This window comes from Vombatus ursinus, unplaced genomic scaffold, assembly GCF_900497805.2.
Source record: "Vombatus ursinus unplaced genomic scaffold, bare-nosed wombat genome assembly UNPS02014809.1, whole genome shotgun sequence".
In the NCBI taxonomy this organism is placed as follows: Eukaryota; Metazoa; Chordata; class Mammalia; order Diprotodontia; family Vombatidae; genus Vombatus; species Vombatus ursinus.
Window position 1 is genome coordinate 17595408 of NW_020954587.1, and position 27043 is coordinate 17622450.

Consider the following 27043-nt stretch of genomic DNA (forward strand, 5'->3'; position numbering starts at 1 on the left):
AGGGTCTCTCCTAATAGTATCTTGACAGGGTACACTACCAATTTATGTTATGTAACCTTAATTGGGCCCTCACTGCAGCAATACCACCTTTTTACTTCTCTGTAAGTGATTCCTATCCCCACAGAAGCTGTTTCAAACATTTTCTTTTCTCCTTAAGTCTCCTACAGCTCTCTCCCTTCATACTTAGTTGAAGATCTCCCTTCTTAACTAAGAAAAATGAGGCCATTTGCTGTATTATTTTCTCCCCTTATCTTCATCCCAAAACTTGACATCATTTCACTCTTTACTACTTTACTCTAGGTTCTAATAATGAAGTTGCTCTCCTCCTTGCCATGAGCCACCCCTTTACAAATGTGTATTTTCTCACTCCCTCCTGTCTTCTCCAGGAGACCGACACCTCAATCATATTCCTTTTTCTCTAATCTTCAATCACTCTTTATCTACTGGTTCTTTCCATGCTGCCTTCCAACATATCCATATCTCCCCTATGCTATTTGTAAAAAATTTATTTTTTTAATTAAAAATTTATTCTTTCTCCCTCCATTGAAAGAAAAACATCCCCCTTGTAACAAATATGCATAGTCAATCAAATTAATTTCCACTTTGCCCACATCCAAAAAAATGTGTGTCAGTCTATACCCTGAGTCTATAACCTTTCTGTCAGGAGTTAAGTTGCATTCTGCATCACAGAAGAAGCCTCTGGAATCATGACTGATCAGAGTTCTTAAATCTTTACAAGTTGTTTATCTTTACAATGCAAAGTTGTTTTTATATACAAATTTAAGTCTTCCCAATGTTTCTCTGCAAATGTTCCCTTAATAATTTCATAAAACACATAGTACTCTATCACCTTCATTTATCATAATTTGTCCAGCCATTCCAACTGACGGACACTTCCTCAGTTTCCAATTCTCAGCCATTAAAAAATGAACTGTTCTAGATATTCAACTTGTGGGATGCAATCCAGCAGCAAATTGGACCCAGTAATCAAGATGCCATTGCCTTGTCCTGCTGCATGAAAGCAACTCATCCAGTGTCTCCCTGTTGCCTCTGGGATAGAATATAAGTTCCTCGGCCTGACTTAAAAAGCCATTCAGAATCTGACTCCCAGGTACCTTTCCTGACTATTTTCAGAGTCATGTACTCTAAGTTCCAACCAAATAGAACCATTAGCTATTTCCTAAACTTAACATTTCATCTTCTATTTTTTGTGCTTTTGTACAGAAGATAGCCTTATCTTCCATGCCTAGAATGCATTCCCTTCTCATCTTAGAAGCCCCAGCTTCCTTAAAGGCTCAGCTGAGCTGCCATCACCTGTTTGAAACCTCTCCTGATCCTCTTCCACTCTTGTTGTTAATGCTCCCTCTTTCTTCAAATGGGTCAAGCACATTGTAGGTGCTTCATTAACTTTTGTTGAATACAGTTGAATCTCAGGTAGGCCGCTTAGGCAGCACAACTTATTCTTTGATTTTGGACCACCAGGAGGATGATCCTTGCAGACCCACCATGGTTCCCAAGGAAATACTTTTGAGATCCATTAACCCTTAAGAATCTAGCTCAAACATACCTGGGTTGCTGGTGAGAAAGGCAAATGGGCTGTCATTGAAATCTGTAAGGCTGTCCACACGATGAGGGGGTGTCTCAAGCAGCTTCTGTCCTCCAACTAGTTCAGGATAGGTCTGTACTATAAGGCATAGTGACAGCTGAGTAAGGACATCTTTAAGCATGGATGAGTTGAGGGTGTCTGCAGCTCTATTATTGATTTCAAGAATCTCATCTCCAGTTTTCAAGCCTGCCAATGCAAGATGGAAAATTTTAAATTTCAGGAAAAACATGCAATTAGAGCACGTCACCCATGAACTCTGGCTTTCAACGTCAGGCCAGGTTACCCCATGCCACCACTAAGAAGTGATTGAAACACAGATGGATGAGAACAAAGTCAATGACATTCCAATACAGAATGTATACTGATAAATGGTTATTTTCTTGTGAATATTCCATCAAAATCAAACTTTATTGTGTCCTGTTACCTTTACCATAACCTAAAATACTGGTGAACCATCATTTACTTGTCTTAAAATAAGTTTTATGTAGCTGTTATTATTTCTTTTAAAACACTGAATTAATTACAATTTCCCTGGAAAAAGACTACAAAGAAAACATGATTATGAAGAGTAACAATAAATCAAAAAACATTTATAAAGTATCTACTATGTACTGTACATATGATACTAGGTGCTGGGGACACAACAATAAAAACTGCTCTCACAAAGCTTGTATTCTATCAGGAATTATTCAGATTGATTTGTTACAGTTATCTTCAAGGCACATGGCATATTTGTAGCACGGTTACTGAAAATCAGTAAAGTATCTCTTCTGAACTCAGAGACTTAAGCACTCGAAAGTTTTTGGAAAACCTTCTTTTGTGCCACTTTAATACAGAAAGAAATACTGACCAATAGTTTTGTACCAATGACTAAATTGGTCATAATCGGATTTGATACTGGATACATTTTTATAGATCAGCAAAGGTTGGGTAAGCAGGTTGAGAAAATTCCCAAAGCATGTAGTCACAAGACCATAGTTTCCAGGAGAAGCTACTATAGTACTGCTCGTTTTCCTAGCCAAAAAGTATGAGAAGACTGATTATCTTATGGGAGTAATTAAGTCTTGTAAAATACATGCAACATGATTTTTGGAAAAGAGAATAGAGTGAAGGAGAGAGGAAGAGGGTGAGAAGGGAAGGAAAACAAACACAAAAAAAGGCAGGAAAATGTGCGTTCAAACGGAAGGAGGTAGGGAAGACAGGAAATGAGAGATTTGATGCTGTATTTTTAAGTGATAACACTTGGGAAAGAATCTGTTAAGAGAAAGAGAGGAAAGAGCCGACAGAAGAGTGGATTGCAAAATGAAACCATGATGATGCATCCAACCCCACCCTCTTCCCCCCACCCCCCACACCTATTCAGCTATTCAGGGAAGCTAATTCCAATGCAACATTACAAGAAATTTGTACTCCTTGGATTTAGTGAATCATAAGCATTTGCAGGAACTCAGTCAGCAAGTTGAAATGTGTAAGAAATACTCAACTGTCACCCTATGACCCAGAATTTTCACTAGTGAGACTAAGCAAGAAAAGACCTGTATGTTTGTGTTTGTATACTGACAGCAGCATCATTTGTAATAATAAAAACATGAAAAGAAAATGCATGTCCAATGACAGTAGTACATGAATGTAATGAAATATTACTGTTCCTTAAGGAATGATGCATATGAAGAATTCATAGAAATATGAGACATGAAAGAAAATAAAATAAAAAAAAGAAATATGAGACATGGGTGAAGAAATAATAGAATGAAGAAAGCAGAATCAAAAGGATATGCTTGGAGTCCTGAATTCAAGTTCCATCTCTGACACTATGTAAACTACTCAAGTCACTTCACTTCTCAATATCCCAGGAAACTCGCTAAGACTATAAATTAAAAGCAAGTGTCAATCTGCATTGGTACAGGAAGGTCCTTTGAGTTTCCTCTATGAAAGACCCAATGAAAAAAACATAACCACTTAAGAAAAAGTGTGATTTTCTGCAATGACTATGGCCTGATCAACACAGACAAGCTTTCTCCCTTCTCAAACTTCATACCTTGTTTCTGAAGATAGAATTGAGGTCCACCATGTAATATGTTGGGGAATAATACTAATTATTTCAGAAAAATCGATTAAATCCTTTCCCCACACTCCTCAGGGGAGATTTATCCTGAGACAACAACAGGCAAGACCCAAAAATGTTATGGCAAACACATTTAAAGTATTAAAAAAAAGAAGCTACACTAAAACTTAACATTGCAAGTTTTGGAGGCAAGGGCTGGGAAGGAAAAAACTTCTCATATTTACCTGAGAAGAAATGTATTAAGTTAAACCTTCTCAACTTATTATTGCTGCCAAAAGTAATAAAAATAGATTGAGTTCAAGATGCTAGTTATTATTCTGAAGGCTTCTATGTTCAGGAACATTGATGAAAATGGGTTATTTATGTTTCTATCACCTCTAAAGAGTAGATTTACCTGTCCTTCAAATTAGAGGAGAATGGGGGCAGCTAGGTGGTGCAGTGGATAGAGCACTGGCCCTGGAGTCAGGAGTACGTGAGTTCAAATCCGGCCTCAGACACATAATATTTAGTAGCTGCGTGACTCTGGGCAAGTCACTTAACCCCTATTGCCTCACTAAAAAAAAAAAAAAAAAAAAAGCTACAGTAGCATAGTGTCACAAAATCATATATTATGGGGCAGCTAGGTGGCACAGTGGAAAGAGCACTGGCCCTGAAATCAGGAGTACCTGAGTTCAAATCCAGCCTCAGACCAAACACTTGACACTTACTAGCTATGTGACCCTGGGCAAGTCACTTAACCCCAATTACCTAAAAAAAAAACAAAAAAAAAAACAAAAAAAAAACTTAAAAAAAAATTAGAGGAGACTGAAGCTTATAATAACTTGAGTTTTACCTTGTAATTCTCTCTTTAAAGAGATGGGGAAATTATTTTTTGTACCCAGCGCTTAGCATAGGACTCACTTTATCTCTCTATCTAGTAGCTGCTGCGTGGTACAAAGAGTAGAGTGCTGAGCCTGAGTTAGGAAGACCTGAGTTCAAATCCAGCCTCTGACATTTACTATATGACCCTGGACAAGTCACTTCAACCTTTGTTTGCCTCAATTTCATCAATTATAAAATGGGGATAATAATAGCACAATTCCCAGGGCTGTTATGAGAATCGAATTAGATAATATTTGTAAACCCCTTGACACAGTATTTGGCACATAGTAGGTGCTTAATAAAGTCTCCCTCCTTCTTCTCATTTCCTCCTTCCTCTTTCTTTCTTCCCTTCCTTCCTATCTAAAAATGACTGCCCTTCCACAAGACTCAAGGAGAGGGGACAAGAGAGGTTGACTTAGGTCAACCTTCATATGGTTGGTTTGAGAAAATTACAATTATATAACCCAGTGTTCATAATGCCAATAATGATTCTAGTGAAGAGTTTTGTATTTGAGTTTGAAAAGTCTGAATATTCAGGATAAAAGAGTTAGATGCAGCATGGTGCAGTAAAAAGAACACTGTCTCTTGATTCTGAAGACTCAGATTCCAATCCTTTCTGACACTCAGACCTACTAAGTGGTTTTTGGGTAAGTCACTAACACTCCCTGAGCTTCAAGGTCCTCACATATGAAATGAGAAGGTTGGACTAAGAGTCTCTGAAATCCCCTCCATCGGGTCCCATCAATGATCTGGTCAAGATATTGGGTAGATACCATGTAGGGGATATACAAGAGTACATGGATAAGAATTGCACAGGATAAGAAAGCATGAATAGAATGTCATCTGCACTAGAGGAAGGAATACCTTTATTGATTAGGTCATAATAGATCCACTGAATTACTCAAATATTCTACACTCTATTGGCCAATAGTGATCTTTGACATTTCTAAATTGAAATAAATTTAGCAAGCATTTATCTACTGTGTGTTAAGTACAGTGTTGGGCACTGGGCATATAAATACAAAGAATTCATATTCACATTCTTTTGGGGACAGAGAGAAGGAAGGATATGACATTTAGACAGATACAGTTTGAGGAGGATAAGGGCACTAAGAACCAACAAGTTTAGGGTGAACTCCCAACCTCCCTGTCATCCTCGACTTCTTCCTCACATTCACTACATACATCCAATATATTTCTTCTTCTTTTTTTAATTGTTAGGCAATTGGGGTTAAGTGACTTGCCCAGGGTCACACAGCTAGTAAGCGTCAAGTGTTTGGTCTGAGGCCGGATTTGAACTCAGGTGCTCCTGACTTCAGGGTCAGTGCCCTACCCACTGCGCCACTTAGCTGCCCCTCCACCATATTTCTAAATCTTGTCATTTCTACCTTCTCAACATCTCTCTTCTCTCATACTCACCACCCTCGTTCATGTCCTTGTCACTTTTCACCTCGACTATATTGGGCACTCTACTTCAAGGGGGAAAGGAAGGTAAGGAGTGTTTATATAGTATCTATTAAACGCCAGACACTATGCTAAGTGCTTTAAAAATATTATCTCATTTGATGCTCACAAAACATTAGTCCCATCTTACAGTTGAGGAAACTGAGGCAAACAGAGGTTAAGTTACTTGTTCAGGGTCACATGTCTTAAGTGTCTGAGGCCGAATTTGAATTTGGTTCTTCCTAACTCCAAGCCCAGAGCTCTATCCACTACACCACTTAGCAGCCTCAAATTTCTCTCCACTCCAGTACATTCTCCACTCAGTGACCTAAATGACTTACCAAGCATAGGGCTGCCTGAGTCATTCCCCATCCTACAACCCTTAATCAATAACTCTAGGGGCTCCCTATGATTTCTAGGATCAAATATTAAGTCCTCTGTTTGGCAGTTAAAGATATTTACAACTTGACTACTTCTTACCTTTTCCAGTCTTCTTACATTTTATTCTTCTCCCTGCCTTCTACAATACAGTTATACTATTTGCTATTCCTCAAAAACAATACTGTATCTCCCATTTCCACACCTTTGCACTGGCTGTTCCCCATGACTGGAATGTTCACTTCTGCCTTATCTTCCCTGGCTATCTTCAAGACTTAGTGCCAATGCCACCTTTCATAGATCTTTCCCTATTCTCCCCAGCTTTGAGTGTCTTTCCATCCAAGATTACCTTCTATCTATTCTGTATTTTTCTCCTATGTACCTAGATATTTATTAGCTGTTTTTCCTAATAGATGTGAGTTCTTTAAGGCAAGGGAGTGTTTTTTTTTTTTTAAATTTCTTTGTGTCTCTAGTTCTTAGCATAGTGCCTGGGACATAGTAAGTGATTACTATTTATTAGTATTTTTTTCGCTCACTGACTGACTGTAGGAGGTGGTAGCTGAGGTAAGCCTGGAAAAGCAGGGTGGAACTGGACCAACAGGCTTTAAATGCCAAGTTGAGAAGTTAATATTTCATCTTCCAGGTAAGAGGGAACCACCCAAGATTTCCTGAGCAGGATAGTACATGGCCAAACATGCTTTAAAATTATTTTGGCAACTCTATGGAAGATAAATTGGAAACAGGGGAGACTAGAAGGGAGACTGATGAGAATACAATTTCTATAGTCCAGGGAGAGGTGATGAAGTCCTAAACTGGTGTGGAGGCATCACAGATGGTACAAGAGAATGCCAAATTAAATGTGCCTGGCCATTCTACAAAGCTGCCAGCAGAAGTGTTTGGTGATCATACTTCAACACTGCAAGTATCTGTTTTTTTCATGGTGTGAGTACTTTTTCCATCCATATTTATTGCAAAGCTTTTCCAAGTCAATAGAGCAGATTGACAGGATCATAGACTGACAGCCGGAAGAGATCTTAAAAGTCTCCTAGTCCAAACTCTTCATTGTGTAAAATGAGGAAAACTGAGGTCCAAAGGTGTTAAGTGATTTGCCCAAGGTCATAAAGGTATTAAGTAACAGAGCCAAGATTGGAACACAGTACCTCTGACTCCAAATCCAGTGCTCTTTTCACCACACTTTTATCAGTAGTAGATGGTCAAGAGTTGCAGCAGCTAAATAATTCATCTACCAGGGACCAGGTTTTATTTTGCACAACTGATCCAAATATTGAGGTTCATAAAATTTCCTCTTGGGATGAAATTGTATAATACTCTTAGTAAGAGGGTTAGGAGGGAATAAAATTCTCATTAATTTATTTTTAGTTTTCAACACTCACTTCCACAAGATTTTGAGTTCTAAATTTTCTCCCCATCTCATCCCCCTCCTCAAGATGGTGTGCATTCTGAATACCCCTTCCCCTAATCTGCCCTCCCTTCTCTCCCCCCTTCCCCTTCTATTTTTCTGTAGGGCAGGATAGATTTCTTTACCCCATTGCCTGTATATTTTATTTCCCAGTTGCATGTTAAAACAATTTTTAACATTTATTTTTAAAACTTTGGGTTCCAAATTTTCTCCCTTCCTCCCTTCCCACCCACCCTCACTGAGAAGGCAAGCAACTCAATACAGGTTATACATGTGTAGTCATGCAAAACACTTCCATAGTAGTCATGTTGTGAAAAACTATATTTCCCTTCATCTCATCCTGCCCCCCCATTTATTCTATTTTCTTTTGGCCCTGTCCCTACTGAGAAGTGTTTGCTTCTAATTACCCCCTCCCCCAATCTGCCTTCCCTCTATCATCCCCCTGCTCTTATCCTCTTCCCCCCTATTTTCCTATAGGGTAAGACAGATTTCCATACCCAATTGAGTGTGTATGTTATTCAGGAGGAATAAATTTTGAGACCTACTTGCACAGGGGTGGGGAACCTGCAGTCTTGAGGCCACATGGGGCCTTTTAGGTCCTTGAGTGTGGCCTTTTAACTGACTCCAAGTTTTACAGAACAAATCCTTTTATTAAGGGGATTTGTTCTGTGAAGTTGGCATTCAGTCAAAAGGCCTTGAGGCCCCAGGTTCCCCACCTCTGTATTTGCCCAATCAATTTTTGCATTTGAATAGGAAGATGTAAAAGGCAGGACCTTATACACACCATACCTGGATAGACAGACACATAAACTAATCTCTGTGAAAAAAAAAGTCCTCTTTGGAGACATAAAGGAATTACCAGGGAAATTACTGTTTAGAGCTCCAAGAATTGCCCTACTTGTCTGACAAAGTTAAATTCTCAGGAGTATTTTACATACTAGAGATACAAATGGTTTAAACTCACAAACCTGACTATGGCAGCAGAGCAAGCATAGAGCAAGCAGCTTTAGATGTAAACTCTGACACCAAGACAATTCTGTTTGCTTTAGCCTACTTGAGTGGTCCTGGCTAAGTCATTTATTACTTAGCAGCTGGAAGTATGTATTCTCTGAACATGTCCAGTAAGTGAGAGAATTGGAAAAGTTTGAATTGAAAGAGAATTAAGAGGGTTATGAGAAGATAGAAGCAGAGCTTCCTAGATGTAGATAGAACTGGAAGGAATCTTAAAGGTCACCAAGTTCAACATTCTCATTTCACAGATAAAGAAACTGAGGCCTAGAGAGGTAAATAGTAGTTCCTGAGTTCCAGTATTCAACCCACTAAACTATTCTCAATCACTCGAAATGAATAAATGTTATTTATAACATGGAACCTTTAGGTATATCTTATTCTTACATCATCTTTTATTATATAAAATAAAAATGAATAGTTTGAAAATCTGGCTTTTGAATTTACCTTTCTTTGATGCTAGACCTGTCTCTTTCACATTATTCACATACAACCTTTGAATACCTTCTTCTTCCACAGAGGATACTGAAAAACCTGTAAACAAATATACAGAGGCTCAGACATAATAATTATCAATGCAAAAATAATTTCAATAAGATATGAACAAGAAGGCTGTGACAATACATTAAAGAGATTATATAGTATGACCAGGTTGGATTTACACTGGGATTGCAGGGTTGGCCTTTCCAAGGTTATTTCTCTTACAACATCATCACATTCTCCAGGAAGCTCTCTGTACAAAGTCCTCCATGTGAAAGGTTTTATCATCTGAGAAAGCTGATGGTGTCTGCACCTGCCCCACACCTCCATGATATATCGATGGAAAAACTGAAGCTAGTGAGTGGTGAAAACAGGACACAAACTCAGGTCCTTCTGACTTTAAGAGACCATGTGGGATCTCCGTATATTCATTATGGAGAGGAAGTAATGGTGGCACGACAATTTTTTATTCAATTACGACATATTTCAAACTACTAAGACTCTAGTAGAATAGGAAAAGAAGTAACGATGCTTAATTGCTCAGGTACATAACTAACTATGGCAGAAGTAATCACATACTCAATATATAGGTGATTCTTTTTTGGAATAAGAAATCCATGCATTCTTGCATTTAAGTGAGAAAATTTGCTGTCATTTCCAATTGATGTAAATAAAAGCACTTCTCCCTCCCCCTCTTAACTTTTGCTCTTCTGAATTATCTAGAAATCAGATATATAATTAGTTTGAAATAGGCCTTTAGCTTATAAATAAGTGTTTGTTTGTGGAAGATTTGTTTCGGCTTGGAAACACACACACAAAAAAAAACTTAATGATAATTAGCTTACCGTAATTATCACTGGATGTATCAGACTTCTCAATCTGGATATTCCGTGTGATTTTGGGGCATATTTCAATTTCTTGGTACAGCTAAAAAGCACAAATAAAACTCAAATTAAGACAAGTGCAATATTTTAGGTAAACTTTTGTCATTTGAATGGTCATCTTTTCTGTATCACAGGGGCTTACATTGTGACTCAGTAAATTTAATTCAAGTTAGACAAACCTCTTTGGGTGGGTTATAAGAAATCACCCATATCATCAGCCTATACCACTTTCCCCGATCCCAATATATATCTAGCAATATCTACCTGTATACAATTAGCAGCATACAAAAACTTTCAGCAGTCTAAAAAAATTCTAATAGTAGGAAAAAGATATTAAGGTTTAATTTTTAGAAGTGTGGTGATGAGGAACATAGCCATTTTTTCATTATCTCTTTTACCTATCAGGAAAAAAAAGGCAGTGGTTGTACTCTTAAGTTCAGAAAAGGGAACATATTTTTGTAAGGTGTATTGCCCTGGCTGTTGGAAATCATATGAAAAAGGATAATAATGTTAAGATTGTGCATCAACAGTTAAGGTAAAATTTAAGTATGTAAATAAAATGATATATGAAGCAAGAAAATTACATAAACAATATTAAAATGGATTTGAAGAGTCATAACTTATGACTCTTAGATCATAAATATATAGTAGCTAAAAGACTAGCTATTTTGTTGATTCATGAATTTACAGTGAATCTTATTGCTATTTCCATTGACAGGCAGAGATTCTGACCTCAAATCCATCAGATTGGCAAAGACGACAAAAAAAGAAAATGACAAATATTGAAGAGATTGTTGGAGAACTGGCACAATGGTGTACTGTTGGTAGACCTGTGAATGGGTACAACCATTGTGGAAAGAAATTTGAAATTACAAATAAAAAGTTAATTGACAATATATGACCTTTGACCGAGCTATACTGCTAGGTCTACACTCAAAAGGAATCAAAGAAAAATACCTATATGTACAAAAATATTTATAATAGCTCCTTTTGTGGTGGCAAAAAAATGGGGATGACCATCAAATGGCATATAGCTGAACAAACTGTGGTATATGAATGTAATGCAGTGCTATTGTAGTGTAACAAATGAGGAAATACATTATTTCAAAGAGATATGGCAAGACTACGTACTAATCAGAAGTGAACAAAACCAGGACAATTTATACTATAAAATCAAAAATATAAAAATGAAAAGTTTGCAGTTTTATAAACTGATGAAGGATGAAATGAGAAGATCCAGTGGAATAGTCATACAATAATAACAACACTATAAAAACAAACAACTTCAAAAGTTGTAAAAATTCTAATCAACATGACCATCCACAGTTGCAAGGGATTGATAATGAAAAAAATAATCCACCTCCTAATAGAAAAGTGATGAATTCAGAGTACAAAATGAGACACATATTTTCTGACCATGGCCAGTGAGGCAATTTGTTTTAGTTGACTATGAATATTTGTTACAAGGAATTTATTTCTTTTTCTTTTTCCCAAAGGATTGGGGACAGGGGTGGTAAGGAGAGAGAAAAAACAGAGTTCATTTACAGGCCCTGATAAGAATACTTCACTTATAAGCAAAGAACCTCAGATCAAATTTTCACTCTACTACTTATTTTGTGCCTTGTATTTGTACTTTGTAGTATTTGACTTAATTTGACCTGGGGCAAATCACTTCAACTTTCTGGGCCTCAGTTTCTCATCTATAAAATGAGAGTGGGACTTGATAATTTCTTAAGTCCTATCCAACCCCAAATCCTATGATCATATTTTTGTATCACACAGGCATTATTTATACCTCTCACCATGCATATATGTACATACTTAGATACATGCATGAATGTTAGTTATTAACTTTGTTTATACAGCTTTTCAGTTTCATGTAACCTCTATTTTGTCTTCTGTAACTTCAGTGGTTAAGAATATATCTCCTATATGTAGCTGTGAAAGGTAAATGATCTACTTCTAATTTTTTTCAGAGTATGATAATTAAACTAGTATTAAAATTGATTAATTAGTATTAAAATTAATATTAACAATAAGGTCACATATCCATTTTGAATTTATAGTGGAATATGTGTAAGCTGTTGGTCTAAGCCTGATTTCTGCCAGACTTCTTTCCAGTTTTCCCAGCAGTTTATCATACAGGTATAATGAAGTTCATTGTTGAATTATTTTCCAGTTTATGGAACACCTGGGTTACCAAGTTCCACCATTTCTCTTTTATTTAATATATTCTCTTTTATTTAATATTTATTTAATATGTTCTCTATTTCTTACCCAGAGTAAAATGGTTTTTAATGATTAATGCTGGTTTGGAAGAGATATTCCCCCTTCATTCCCACCCTTTACATTATTTCACTTGATATTTGAAATTTTGTATTTCTCCAAAGAATTTTGTTAATACTTTGTTAAGTTTTGCAAATTACCTATTGATAATCCGATTGGTAGTACTGACATTTTAATTTTAGTGGCACAGCCCAATGATAAGCACTTTGGCTCTTACAAGATCCCTAACTGAATTATATACAAGTATCTGGTGTATTTTGGTATTTTGACCCCCTCCCCCCGCCTCCAGTATTTTACATGTTTTATAGTTATTCAAATGATATTCCCACTATTATTGCCTCTTAGATTTTATTATTATCGTATTAGAAATCTTGTTGATTTTTGTGGTTGTATTTTGCAGCTCGCAATTTTACTGATTCACTAGGATTTTCCATATGAACCATTTTGTCATCAGAAAACAGAAATAGCTCTACCTTCTCTTTGTCTATATTTACGCCCTCAATTTCTTTCTCTTGTCTTATTGATATTTCTAGAACTATATCAGAGAACAGTGGGAAGAACAGGCATCTTTGCCTTAGTCCTCCATTTCCTGGGAAAGCTTCTAGTGAATTACCATTTCTTGCACAGGTTTTAGATACTTTTTATGATGGTATAAGAAGGTTTCACTATGTCTATACTTTATCAGGTTTTTAGTATAAAGTGCGTGTTGTACTTTGTTAAAAGCATCTATTGAAAAAATTATGTGGTTTGGAGTATTTTTTTTTTGATATGATTTAATTATGTTGATTGTTTTCCTGACATTGAATCACTCAATCTGAAGTATAAATCCAACGTCATAATGAATGATGATAGATTGCTGTACTCTGTTAGTACTTCCTTTACAGAGTTGTTCTCTTTCCTTAGATTAGATTATTTAATCTCTCTATTTTGTTCAGTTTTTTTAAAATTATCTAATATTTCTAAAGGAAATTTTTCCTCTATTAATTTAGCATTGTCAGTTTTGATAACACATCACTGTGCTCTGATAATTCTTTTTACTTTGGGTTTTGAGTTTTTGGGATATTTACCATAATCACTGATATTTTGATGATTTGAAATTTCTGTTCTCTTTTTAATTAAGATAGCTAAAGGTTTATCGATTCTCTTAGTGTTTTCAAAGAACCAGCTTTTATCATTTCTATAATTTTTCTGGTTTCTAGTTTATCTGTTTCTTCTCAAATTTTCACTACCTCTTCTTTTGCAGTTATTTGGGGTAGATTTGCTCCTTTCAAAATTTTTAAATGTCTATTCAGTTCATTGATTCTTTCCTTTTTTGTTTCAGTAAAATATGATTTTGGGATACAATTTTCCCCTTGACAACAGCTTTAGCATTTTGATTTGCTTTTTCATTATCTATTCTTTCACATATTTATTGTTTCTTTGATTTGTTCTTTTTACACACTAATTACTTGAGATTTCATTAAGTTTCCAATTTTGTATCTTTTACTTGTACTCCCTAATCTGACTACTATTTTGATTGTGTTATGAGCAAAAAATGATGAGGTGACTATTTTTGCCTTTTTACATTTATTTGCAACATCTCTGTGACATATGGTAAATTTTTGCAAAAGTAGTGCTGAAAAATATGTATATTTGTCAGTCCTATTTAGAAGAGTCTTTTAAATCTAGTTTCTCTAGCAATTTGTTCTATGTTGCATTTTTCCTTTTGTTTACCTTTCTTTTATATTTGTCCAAAATGAAAAAAGGGAAATAAGTCTCATGCTATTATTGTATTTTTATGTCTTCTTATATGTCACTTATTTTTTCCTTAATGAATCTAGGTGCTAAAGCATTTGTAGTATAAAAGGCTGATAATGATAATGATTTGTTGCCTGTCATTTCAGCATATCTAGTTTACTTGTTTATTTCAATGTTGTGAATTTTTGTTTTACCTTTGTCTAATAGCATGATTGCAACTCCAACTTTTTTGGATTACCTGATGCAGCATAGTAAATTTTGTTCCAGCCACTCATTTTTATTCTGTGCAATTAATTGCTTTTTAAGCATGTTTCTTAGAATCAACAGATTGTGGGGTTTTGTTTTCTTATCAATTCTATCACAATTCTTCATTTAATTAAATTGTTTAATCCATTCACATTTAAAGTTGTGAGTTTGATTTATATTTTCCTCTATGTGTTTCTAATATTAGGATTTTTTTTTCTCTTAAGAAACAGGATTTTGTTGTTTTTCCTCTTTAAAGACAGTGCTTAATCTACTTTAAGGTGATCCTATTACCATGAACTCGTTTCCTCTCACCTTCCTCCTACCACCCCCCTCACCTGTAAAACTTTTCCCTAGCTTTAGAGTTTTCCTTAACATTACTTTTTTTCTTCTCCCTTTCATCAGTTATTGAACTCTTAAACAGTACCTGGCACATAAGAAGTGCTCAATAAATGCTTATTTCCTGTCTTCTTTCCTCATTTTTTTTTCTCATTTTTTGTATATTTTTAAAAAAGGCTTATTTCCTTCATTCTCTTCAATATTTCTCTTCCTTTTCTGTCTGTTCTAAATTTTTATTCTTGGTCCTTATACTTATTTTCTTCTTTATTATCTGCATTCTTCAAAGAACTAAAACTTTAAGGTATCTATTTTGAATATTCTTCTCTAAAGTTCCTATGTCATTCCAGTAAAATCTTATACCTTTTGTCTTTTTCTGCTATGTCTCACTCTTACAAGTATCAACTCTTGTGGGAAACAGAGAAGACAGAATTTTTTTTTATGCTAAAAATATTCCTGTATGGCTGAAAATACAGTTCTCTACTACTCCTTGCCTTCTTCATAAGAATTTTTCTCCATTTACCATGAAATGTCCTCTCTCAGTCCATTTTCTCTCACTCTTCTGGATGTCAAGTGCCCCCAAGAAGTCCAGTTCCCCTTCTGAAGTATGATGCTATCCCATGAATGCAAAAATTTTTTTCCCAGAGTTTGGAAATACCAAATCCCTGCAGTTTACAAACATTTCCTCATCTCTCATTAGAAAATATCTCTCCCCAGCACTCGCCTGGAAATATTTTTCAGTAGTACCCCCTCATACCATTGAATTGAGACTATCACCTGTCTTTCTCACTATTTCAATTCCTCCCTATGCCACCATACCCATTCTTTCCTATCCCCTCCTCTTCTGCCTGAGAGACTATAGGAGTTATTTTTCCCTTCATAATTATAATTGATTTGTTCAGGGGATATTATACATTCTCCTCTCTCCTTTAAATGTGCCCTCTCATTATATAGCTTAATCCTACAAAATAAAAAATCCAAAAATACTGTAGAGGCAGGGTTTTGTGAATTTTAGTCCATGATGTTTCATTCTGGTTCTTCAATTATCACTTCTACTTCTTATTTACATCTTCACTTTTATCTCTTTGTGTAACTTTAGAAAGAAATCTCTTAATGACACTATTGTTACATTATTATTTTTGTTGTTTTTTTAACTCACTTTTTTTTTTTTGCCTTTCTAGCTTTCCCATACTTTCTCCCCCCTCAGGGAGTTTGTTTGTTTTTTATTTGTGCCTTTATTGGTTGCTGCATCTATTTACCTTTCTTGTGTTTCTATCGTTTGGGGTATTGCAAATAATTAGTTGACTTTTTTTTTGGTAGGAACGTTTCAAATACCTCTCTTCTATTGAATATCACTCTTTTTGATAGACAATTAGGCTCAGTTTTGCAGGGTATTTCATCGTAGATTGTATTTAAGCTCCTTGAAAATGTATTATTCCATTGCCTTCTGCACTTACTGGCAGGTACACAATGATAATTTCTTTTTTGAATTTCCTTTCCTTTACATTTGAAGGTCTTTCTTCAGTCACTTGTAAAATTTCATCACCATAATTATTAAATTTCAATGGCTGTTTTGGATTTTGCAGCATAAGGTTTTAAAAGAAGATTTATGATTTCTTTAAACTGGCCCTTTGTTTTCTGTGTTCAAAAGTTCTGGGAAGTTTTCCTATGTTATTTTTTGCATTATGGTGTTCATATTTTTTCACCTGTCATGCTCTTCTGGTAGACTTGTGATCCTTAAATTGTTGCTACAGATCATATCTTCGAGATCAATACATTTTGCTTGTATAGAGATATTTTCTTTTAATGTTATAGCTTCTCTTTTTCTCTATTGTTCTTCAATTTGCATTCCCAATTTGCTGTTCTTTTTTGTTTCTAGGGAGAAACTCACCACTGTGGATTCAAGTTTTTCTTTTCTGACAATTATTTCTGCTGTGAAGCCATAAATTCTGCTTTCATAATTCTTATTTCTCTCTTGAACCATTTGGGAACATCCTGCTGTGATGCAATGCTCTGTTGGAAATCCAAGGGGTCCCCTGCCTCATCAGGTATTGCTTTATTTTCCTTTGTCCTGTAATATTTATCCAGAGATGTTTGAACTAGTTTAGATGTCTTGGAGGCTATCTTCCCTTCTGCTGTTGATATATTTCCTGTTGATTTATCTGCTTGTGTCCAAGGTTTTTAACTGATTTTTCTTCCTCTTGAGATCTTTGGTAATTTGTCTTTCTTTCTTACATTCTCTTATTGTTCATCTTCTCACTCTTTCCCCTTTGCAGAACTGAAAGCTGGCATTTCAACAAAGAAGAGCTAATATGACAGTAATGGCAATACCAATTACCACACACACTTCAGGGTCCTGACTAAAGAATATTTTTTGTTTTTTAGAACCACATCACTCCCAAACCACAGAATTTGAGGATTCCTCCAAAAATTACCAGTTCATATATGTCCTCTTCTGGCTTTGGAACATAATACTGCATCTTGTTGTCTATTAGGAACTTGAGACGAAGATAATGGAGTGCATAATCTAGTTGATGTGCCTAAAACAAATAAAAATGATTCTTTAGAATGAATTGATAGACTACTTCAGTAAAGTGTCTATAGGTTAAAAGGTAATAAGAAATCAGAAGATGGTGGCATTTGGAGGAAAAATTATTATTTCCATGAAAGAGCTTAAAAAAAAACTCTAACTTTTGGGGCAGCTAGGTGATGCAGTGGATACAGCATCAGTCCTGCAGTCAGGAGGTGCTGAGTTCAAATCCGGTCTCAGAACAGACACTTGACACTTACTAGCTGTCTAGCTGTGTGACCCTCGGTAAGTCACTTAACCCCATTGCCTAGCAAAAAATAATAATAATAATAAGCTTTAACTTTCAAAACTAAAGTAAGGTCATGAGTTGCTTCAGGAACATTGGATTGCTTTCTCATAATGTCTCCCTGCTGGGTTGCTGTGTGTGCCCACTCTGCACTGTGTGCATTGCTGCGAGAGTGTAACACAGGTTTATGGGTGTACTATTGTATTTTGATTATCCTTGCTCTTGTCTCTTATTGAATAAATGTTGTAAACAATTTGTCACTTGCTTTTTTTCTTTTGCTTTATCATTAAGTAAATGATTTATGTTTAAAGATCAATGTTGACAAGATGGTTGCTTTTGTGTAAATGGGGAAAATGCCAGTGTTTGGTCAGGAACTACAGTGATATATTATAGAAGTATATACCCAACCCCTTCAAACCAGTGTCACCCCTAGAACTCTAAGAGAAAGAGTTTGAATCATAACCATGTGGCCATGTGTATAGCCAATTTCCTTTCTTGGGGAAAACCTCCTAGAACTTAAGTTATGAGAGCAAGTCAAGGTGAATGAGTCAGCCCTGAAAGAGAGAAATAGGGTACTGGTGCCACATTAGATGCCACAGCATTCAGGGATACACCCCCCCAAAGTGGCTCCCAGGGCATGCCCAAGCTACACAAATCATTCTTAATAGCACAAACTATACATGAGATGAAGATCTTGAAATATTTTCTATACTAGTTTTGACTGGTTTTCCCACGGCAAATGGATGTAAAATGATATGTGCCAGAGGGGGAAAATGTATAAGACACAAAAGAAACTGATTATTAAATGTTACAGAAAAGAAATCCATTCAGAATGTGAAATGAGAATCACAGTAAAATTTTAAAAAAAAATTTTTTAATTTAAATTCTTCTTTCCAAAAGGAAAAATACATTAAATGTATTAATTATATAATTAATCATTAATAATAAACACATTGCATGATTTGCCATTATCACTTTGCCTCAAAATAAAATCAGCTCTCACAGATTGCCATGAAAAGCTTTTCAAACAAGCAGCCATCATTAGAGATGCCCTGGCACCGAACCTACTAATAATTACCCTAAACAGATGCCTTTATTTATATCTTTGATTTCTTTAAATATGAATAAGTTTTTTATAACTCAAAAGATGAGAGTACACAGTAAAATGATTTTATTTCTATTTTTTTTTTTAGGCAGTTGGGGTTGAGTGACTTGCCCAGGGTCACATAGCTAGTAAGTCTCAAGTGTTTGGTCTGAAGCCAGATTTGAACTCAGGTGCTCCTGACTTCAGGGCTGGTACTCTATCCACTGTGCCACCTAGCTGCCCCACCATTAGGGAAGGTGCTGAATATACAGGAGACCTAGGTGTCAATTTCAGTCCCTGGGAAGGATTTAACACTAAAGTTGACATCATACTACTTTTGCTAAATAATCAATGAGTATTGGAAAATATTGGCCAAAAATGACAATAAGTGCTGTTAATATTGCAAGATTCATCTAAATCGGCAGAAGTTTCACCCTAACTACTGAACTTTAATGAATGCTAATGCCTGATAGTTAGCTAAGAGCTGTAATAGTGATAGTCCCAGGTAAGGTAGGAGGTACACGTTGCATGTTTGCAAATGCAAATGAGAAAGCAATATTCACAAGTGGGCAAAATACCTCAGAATGTTAATATGTGTGTTTCCCTAAAGAACCTCTAATATTTGTCATTCTCCCTTTTCAGGTAACATTTACCGATCTGAAAAGTGTAAGGTAAAAACTGAGAATTGCTTTAATTTTCATTTCTCTAATTATTAATAATTTGGACAAATATTTTATTTGACTGTTGAACACTTGGATTTCATCCTTTGAGAACTTCCTGTTCACATCATCTGACTCTATTATTTGGGGAACAGCTCTTAGTTTTATAAATCTGAACCAACTCTGTGCATGAGTGTGTGTTTGTGTGTGTGAAATTTTAGAATATGTGGAAGACATTTGTCAGGGAAACCTGCTGTAAAGATTTTTTCTACTTTCAACTGAGCTGTTTACTTTTTAACTGTGATTTTATTTGTACAAAAGCTTTTCAATATTATGTAATCAAAATTATTCATTTTATCTTCTATTATGATCTTTATCCCTTGTTTGGTCATAAACTCTTCCCCTATCTGCAGATTCTAAAGGTACTTAATATCTTCCTTGCTCCTCTAATTTGTTTATAACGTGACTTTTTATCTCTAAATCACATATTCCTTTGGAGTTAATCCTAGTATGTGGTGTGAAGTGTTGGTCTAAGTCTAATTTCTGTCAAGATGCCTTCTAGTTTTCCTAGAACTTTATGTAGAATAGTATGGTAGCTGGCATCTTTTGAGTTTTTCAAACCCTAGGCTACTGTATTCATTTACTTTGTACGCTGTGTATCTAATTTTGTTCCACTGATTGGCTTCTCTTTTTTAACCAGTGCCAAATCATTTTGTTGATTTCTGTTTTGCATTATAGCTTGAGATTTGTTATTGCTAGTTCCTTATCCCACCTTTTTTTCAGGATTTCCAATGAGATTCTTGACCTTTTGTACCTCCAGATAAATTTTTTTTCTAGCTCAATAAAGTGTTCTTCGGTTGCTTGATTGTTATGGCACTGAATAAGCAAATTAATTTAGGAAGCATTATCATTTTTTTAAAATATAAGCCAATCCCTAGCAACTAACATTCCTTCAATTATTCAGGTTTGTCTTTATTTCCATGCTGATAATGTATCTAGATTTATTTTACATCTTGCAATTTTTCTGAAATTATTGTTTCAACTAACTTTTAGTTGACTCTGGGGTTCTCAAAATAAACTATCATATCACTTGCAAAAATCAATAACTTTGTTTCTTTTTGTCTATGCTTATTCCTTCAATTTCTTTTTCGTGTCTTATTGCTAGAGCCAATATTTCTAGCACAGTATCAAATAGCTGTGTTGATGAGAGCGATAATTTTTTCTTTACTCTTGATCTTACTGAAAAGGACAATATTTTTTCCCCATCCTATATAATACTGGCTCTTAGTTTAAGCAGGAAAGTCCATTTATTTCCATGTTTTTCTGATTTTTTCTTTAAACAAAAGTGGGCTTTGCATTTTTTTTCCTGCATCTATTGATATAATTATGTGATTTTGGTTTTTCTTGCTATTATTATGGTCTATTATATGTTTATTTTTTCTTAATATTGAATATATTTCTGGTATAAATTCAACCTAGTCATAGTATATAATATACTTTTTGACATGATACTATATTCTGTATGTTATTTCATTTAAAATTTTTACATCATCTTTGACTTTGTTTATAGTTGTTTTCCCTCTCTATTTTGATTCACTCTAATTTAGGTAATAATCCTAGTTGTATCATAGAAGGAACTGGTACATGCATCCTAGAAAGTAATTTTGAACTATGTCCAAAAAGGTATATACTGTGCATAACCTTTGACCCAGTGATACCTCTACTAGTCCTAAAGCTGAAAGAGACCAAAGAAAAGGATTCATGTACAAAAAAAAAATTGTAGTAGCTCTTTTTCTAGTGGCAGAGAACTGGAAACTAAGGGAACATCTAACATTTGGAGAATGACTGAAAAAATTATGTAATAGGAATGGAACAGACTACTATTGTGCATTAAGAAAGGTCAGCTTTGGGGAAACCTGAAAAGACTTGTATGAAATGAAACAGAGTGAAATAATAACAACATTATAAAGGCTCTAATCAATGCAATGAATACTCATGATTCCAGAGGACTGACAATGATCTCTGCTACCTAATTCCTTCCAGAGAGGTGATAGATACATGATGCAGAATCAAACAAATAGTTTTGGACATGGACAATGTGGAAATTCATTTTGCTTGACTATGCATGTTACAAGTTTTCTTTTTCTTGTTTATTATTTCAAATTTGGGGGGATGAGGAGAGAAAAAAATGTCTGCTTGTTGAAAAATTAATTTTTAAAAAAGTCATTGTGATCTATAAAGGAACACTGAAATCCTTAACAGACTTATTCTGGTTAAATAATTAAGTGAACAACTATGAACAGAAATATTTTTTTGAAACAGAACTCTTGAAAGTGAAGGACCTGAGCTTTGTTAGGAAGCAATGATATAAATTTAGTACCTCATGGAGAGAGGAAGGTATAAGAATTTCTTCTTTAGTTCTTGAGTATTCTCTTATCATAGGTCACTTGAGTGATTTACCTGTACTTTTTCTAATTCCCTGCCCTACTCATTTAAATAACTCTCAGCTTCTTCTTTCAAGATTAGCCCTTCCAACACATCTGCAAGAGCAAAATATAATTTGAAAAAATACCAGAAATTCCTGACTATGTGGTTACAGAAAGTGGAAACATGCTAAAATAAGAAAAACATACTTTGGTATTCATAGCATCACAGTGATAAGACAACTTTAAAATACCATCCTGTCTATGCCATTGTCTCTGGAAAACAAAATGTAGAAACTATTCCAAAAGAATGGCTATTTTAAGATTCTCTGCCCTTCTCGTAGGTAGAAAGTTCTCCTTAGCTCCAAAACAAATTTCTCTTGTCCTCTTTTTTTTTTTTTTTTTTTTGGTGAAAACAAAGGACTAAGAAGCGGAGAACAATCACTTATTTTGTGGAAAACCAAAATCCCAGAGTAGAAAGATACCATTAAAGATACCATCTGGCCCAAAATGAAGTTAAGTTTTCCTGGTTAGCAATGAGGTTGTATGCTTCTGACTTTCACAGACCTACTGTAGGACTTAAGAATTATATACCACCATCACAGGAAAATGTCACCTTTCAAATTCTCCCACCCCCATTGGGAAAAAAAAAAAACCACCCATATATTTTCTAATAAAATGTATACTTTTATACTAAAGAAATCCTCCAGAATGCATGATGAAAAGATTTAAATTCCATTCTAAAATAAGAGGCTAGATATGCTTAATCCTTGGAAAGGCCCCAAAGAAATCTGAGATCCCATGTTCTAACATGTCTTCTACAGAAACTATATGTATCTTATTCTATCCTACCCGGGAAAATAACCATATTGTCATTTCATACCTTGCAAATTAACTCCAGTATGTCTCTGGCTGTATCCCCTGGATGGACGACTACCAAAGCAGGCTGATCATTTGGCAGGCAGAACCAAGAGGGTGTGAAATACTCATGGACCCAAATGTCACAGTCAGGATTGTGCTGGTGCACGCTAGATAACACCACTTCCTTTTCCCTCTGAATAAAGAGAAATAATACTATCAGAATAGCAACAGCTGATCATTTGGTGTCCTAATACTACTCGGGTATCATGCTCCCCTTAGTGAAATCAACTCTTTCTCATTAGTGAAGCTGAAGTGGTTTATTTTACTGCCAGCCGTAGAATTTATTTACCATCATATTATTTGAACTTTGGGCAACAAATTCATTTTTATTTGAACAAATTCATTTTCAGTCTAAGGTACTAATATTCTATGAATAGGAAAACAGTGATATGACTTCCCTATTTCAAAGGCACAGAAAAATTAGGTACAAAGTGGCAGTGACAGAGAAACTGCAGTTACAAAGGCATCACTTCAAGGAGAGCTAGGATTGGTGTGTACAAGTGCTCGTGCCTTAAATCTGCTTTTTTCTCATTTAAATATAATTTTACTTTGTCAAAATCTCTATACCACATGAGCATGGCAACTAAACTAAAATGATAAGAAAAAAGTCAATAAGAAGGAAAATAATATTTTGGCTACCATTCTTTCTTTCTTTCTTTTTTTGCTTTTCAGGGAGGCGATCAGAGTTAAGTGACTTGCCTAGGGTCACACAGCTAGTAAGCGTTAAGTGTCTGAGGCTGGATTTGAACTCAGATCCTCCTGATTCCAAGGCCAGAGCTCTATACACTGTGCCACCTAGCTGCCCCAATCATTTCTAAAGAAAATGCCAATTCAGAAGCTTCTAGGTTCACATCAGAAACTACTTTATCTCACCACTTGTCTTATGTGGGTGATGTTTATTTTATTATTATTATTTTTTTTATTTAAAGCCCCTGGTGTAAAACATTTGCTTGTCTGGCTCCCCAAAGTCACTTCTACATACTACATGGGTACAGAGGATCTGTACCTGTGTTTGACCAACATAAAGGATATATCAGACTAAGTTAAAGGACTTAGAATTTTTCTTCTGCTGAATAAAATCACATCACTAATGCGAACCATCAATTTTTGGTTTCCAACATCCACCCAAGTTTATTAGTGTCACAAGAAAACAGTTCGTTTTGTGTAGGTTGGTGTACTTATGGTACTTCTTTTACAAAAACAAAACACGTTTATTTTTACCTTGCCATCTGGAACAGTGTCATCATATATTCCCTCTAACGATTTCTTTATGGTGTCATCTCCCTCTCCAAACACCTGCATACATAAAACCACCATTTAGAAAAATCTGAAGAAAATTATAGCACAAATGGTTTTGAGAAAATGGTCAAGTGTAGTAGAACACATGTAAGATTATGACATTCTCTCACATGCCAAAAAAAAAATCCACATAATTTTCTTACACTTGCTAGTCCCTAAAATGGGAAAATTAATTTCTAGAACACAACCTAGAAAAATGATTATTTGTATCTCTTTCCTCCATCCCATCTTGGTATTGGATGAACTACTTCCTTTAAATCTGGTCAATTCATTTGAATTTAACCTGTAATGAATGTCTACTCCCACTCAACCACGGTGGGCAATTTTTCTAAAGGGATTGCCCTATGCTATATACTGCAAACGCAAAGAAAAACACGACTTTTGATTTGCTGAGAAAACACCGAATATAATGCTGTTTACCTCCATAAGGGAGATGGATTGTTGAGGGGACACTTGAGGGGAAGGACTTTAAGAAATGTGGTCATGAAAGGCCAGCATAAACTTCTGCATGGCTACTAGGACTTCTGGAGCGGATGTCAGCCCTTCATCGGATCCCTTGACTTTCAATGTTTGCAACTTTTGAGACTGCTGAGAGCACGTTCCCCTTGGTGAAATCAATTCTTCTTTCATTGGCTAAGCTGAGGTGGTTTATTTTTAAAACCAAGGAAGAATTTATTTACCATCATGTATTTCAATCTACATAACTTTCCTGACTTTTGTTTACTATTTTGCTTGGATAAATAGGTTCATTCATTTGTGATTCAAAATGGTCTTCTACGTAAACAATTTAGTGGGAGGGAGTGAAACTGGTGATATGAAACTATTACACTTCTCTTGAGAGTGATCAAGAAAATTAGTATGCATCCTAGGCCTGTCAAAGTATTATATCCCTAGACTTACGGATAGCCGAGTTTGAATCTGGCCTCAGATTCCTAGCTGTATAACCCCGGGCAAATCACTTAACTTCTTCTCTCATCAGTTTCTCCATCAAAAAAATGGGGACAATAATAGCATCTACCTCCCAGGGTTGTTATGAGGCTCAAATGAAGTAATAACTGAGAGCTTAGCACCGTGCCTGGTACATAGTAGGTGCTATGTAAATGTTAGCTGCTATCGTTATCATTATTATGTGTCTTGGAGACAGGAGAGTGTCTGCTGCCTTGGTACTCCTCTAGCTCCTCTCAAAGGCAGGAGCTGAAGTCTCCCTTGGAGAGAAGTGGGCCAGGCCCCAGATCAGAGATCTTTCCATGCCGCATTCAAGTGAGACATCTTTATATGTTTGGACCATAAACAAGCATTTGTCTCACGAAAGAATAAATCATTTGGGCAGCTCTGCTTCCTGAATTTACTTCTACATCCTTATAATTGATTCCTTTCAGTTTGAATTTTTCTTTTCTTTTTTTTCTTTTTATGTATATTTTTATAATTTGCCTTTCCTGGAATCTTCAAAATGGTGTGCATCCGTCTGTACATCTGTGTGTGTAAATGTGCTGTAGTTTATTATTGGTTTCATATATTGTATTTTAATGGAAAACCCTTTGCATTCTTAAACCATGGGGTCATTCAGAATGAGTAAATTAACTCTGTATTTGCACTTCAGCCTTCTGGGATTTTCTTCGTGTTTTCCTTAGCTATTTATTGGGACAATCCCATAATGGTAGTAGATGCCTTATTTTTTTTTTAAAAAACCTACAAGGACAGCTTTACAGCCATGCTGCTTCCTACATTTTATGTGAAAGTATGTGGGAGGAAAAAAGCTAACACTGAAATGGTGCTTCAGCCAAAATCTAGATATTTTGCCATCTTGGGAATGTTAACTAAAATATTTCCAGATGGAGCATCATTTTGATAGTAGGTCCTATTCCCCGCCTCCCTTCCCCCTGCTGAAATTCCCTGCCAATGGCCCCCTCTCATTTTCCCCTCCCAGCTAAGTGCTGATCTACCCCTTCCCCCACGCCACCTCCCCCCATATTCTCCATCATCACGAGGAAACGCAGAGCCTCTGCTCCACTCTGATCCTCGGGCTCATTCCTCCCTTTCCAATGGTCATAGGCTGGTCCCTCCAACCTCCTCTTAATCCCCACTGCTGTCCCATCCAGAAATGTCAATTTACACCATGTGGATGATGAGCAAGGTACCAATTACAATTCTTCTGATGATGGAGGACCACCATGCCTTACCATCTGCCCCACCCTTCTACAACACCCTTCTGATCAAGGATATTGTCACCTCACCTGTTGACCCTAAAGAACCACCAGGACTTCACATATTCCCTGTAGCCAAACACTTCCACTGTGTGTTGTGTCTCCTCATCACAGTGTGAGCTCCTCAAGAGCAGGACTGTCTCACCTTTTCTGTTCAACAAAGTGCTTGGCAAATAATAATCGCTTAATAAATGCTTTTTCATTTAGTCACTCAAAGATTTCTTTCTGATCTGTTTTATAGTTACTAAGTAATTGTAAGAGTCCTTGGTTGAACACCTCTTAAGTATTACCTCCAAAGTGTATTTGCTAGTTTTTACTATATGTATTTGGTGGTTGGTTGCTGTTTGAAGTATCACCTCTTAATTTGGTAGGGTTTTATTTCCATTTTCCATTTTGTTTATACAGATTTTGCCCAGTAGATATAGGGATACAGCAGACTAAGCAGCTGGAGAATACCCCAGTCTCCAGGAAGCACATCATCATTGGACCATTTAAAAACCTACATAGCACCGTTGAATTCTATTCTTCCATGCAGATTAGACATTACTCCCTACTTTCCTCTCCCCCCAACTCCCTACAATTCAGCCGAAGTGTCCAACTTACTGTTCCTGCTAATCCCAGCCCCTATCTGTGCTTCTGTGCAGGCTGTTAAGCCTGTGTCGGCTACGCTGTTATTTTGAGAACTTCTTGATCTTCTCCTAGTCTTAGCTCAGGTGCCAAATTCTTCAAGTAGACAACTGTCTTGGCTGTTAGACTCTTACCTGCCCCCTTCCCAAATCACTCTGTTTCGATTTAGTATTTATCTTTTATTCAATTATTTGCAAACATGTTTTAATACCAACAGAATGTAAGCTCTTTAAGGGCAGGAACTATTCTCTTTTTATTTGTGT

At 35.8% G+C, this 27043-nt stretch overlaps 1 protein-coding gene across 10 annotated transcripts in view; it reads right to left on the reverse strand.

Moving 5' to 3' along the window:
- The window catches only part of TIAM1 (T cell lymphoma invasion and metastasis 1), a 251069-nt gene that overhangs the window by 49138 nt on the left and 174888 nt on the right, over nucleotides 1–27043 (reverse strand). For all 10 annotated transcript variants that reach the window (XM_027875529.1, XM_027875525.1, XM_027875531.1 and 7 more), the window contains 6 exons: nucleotides 23872–23946; nucleotides 22613–22783; nucleotides 17183–17287; nucleotides 10107–10188; nucleotides 9229–9315; nucleotides 1568–1792 (listed from right to left, as the gene is read on the reverse strand). In XM_027875529.1, the coding sequence (XP_027731330.1) occupies nucleotides 1568–1792; nucleotides 9229–9315; nucleotides 10107–10188; nucleotides 17183–17287; nucleotides 22613–22783; nucleotides 23872–23946 (745 nt within the window). The remainder of the gene's footprint in view (nucleotides 1–1567; nucleotides 1793–9228; nucleotides 9316–10106; nucleotides 10189–17182; nucleotides 17288–22612; nucleotides 22784–23871; nucleotides 23947–27043) is intronic.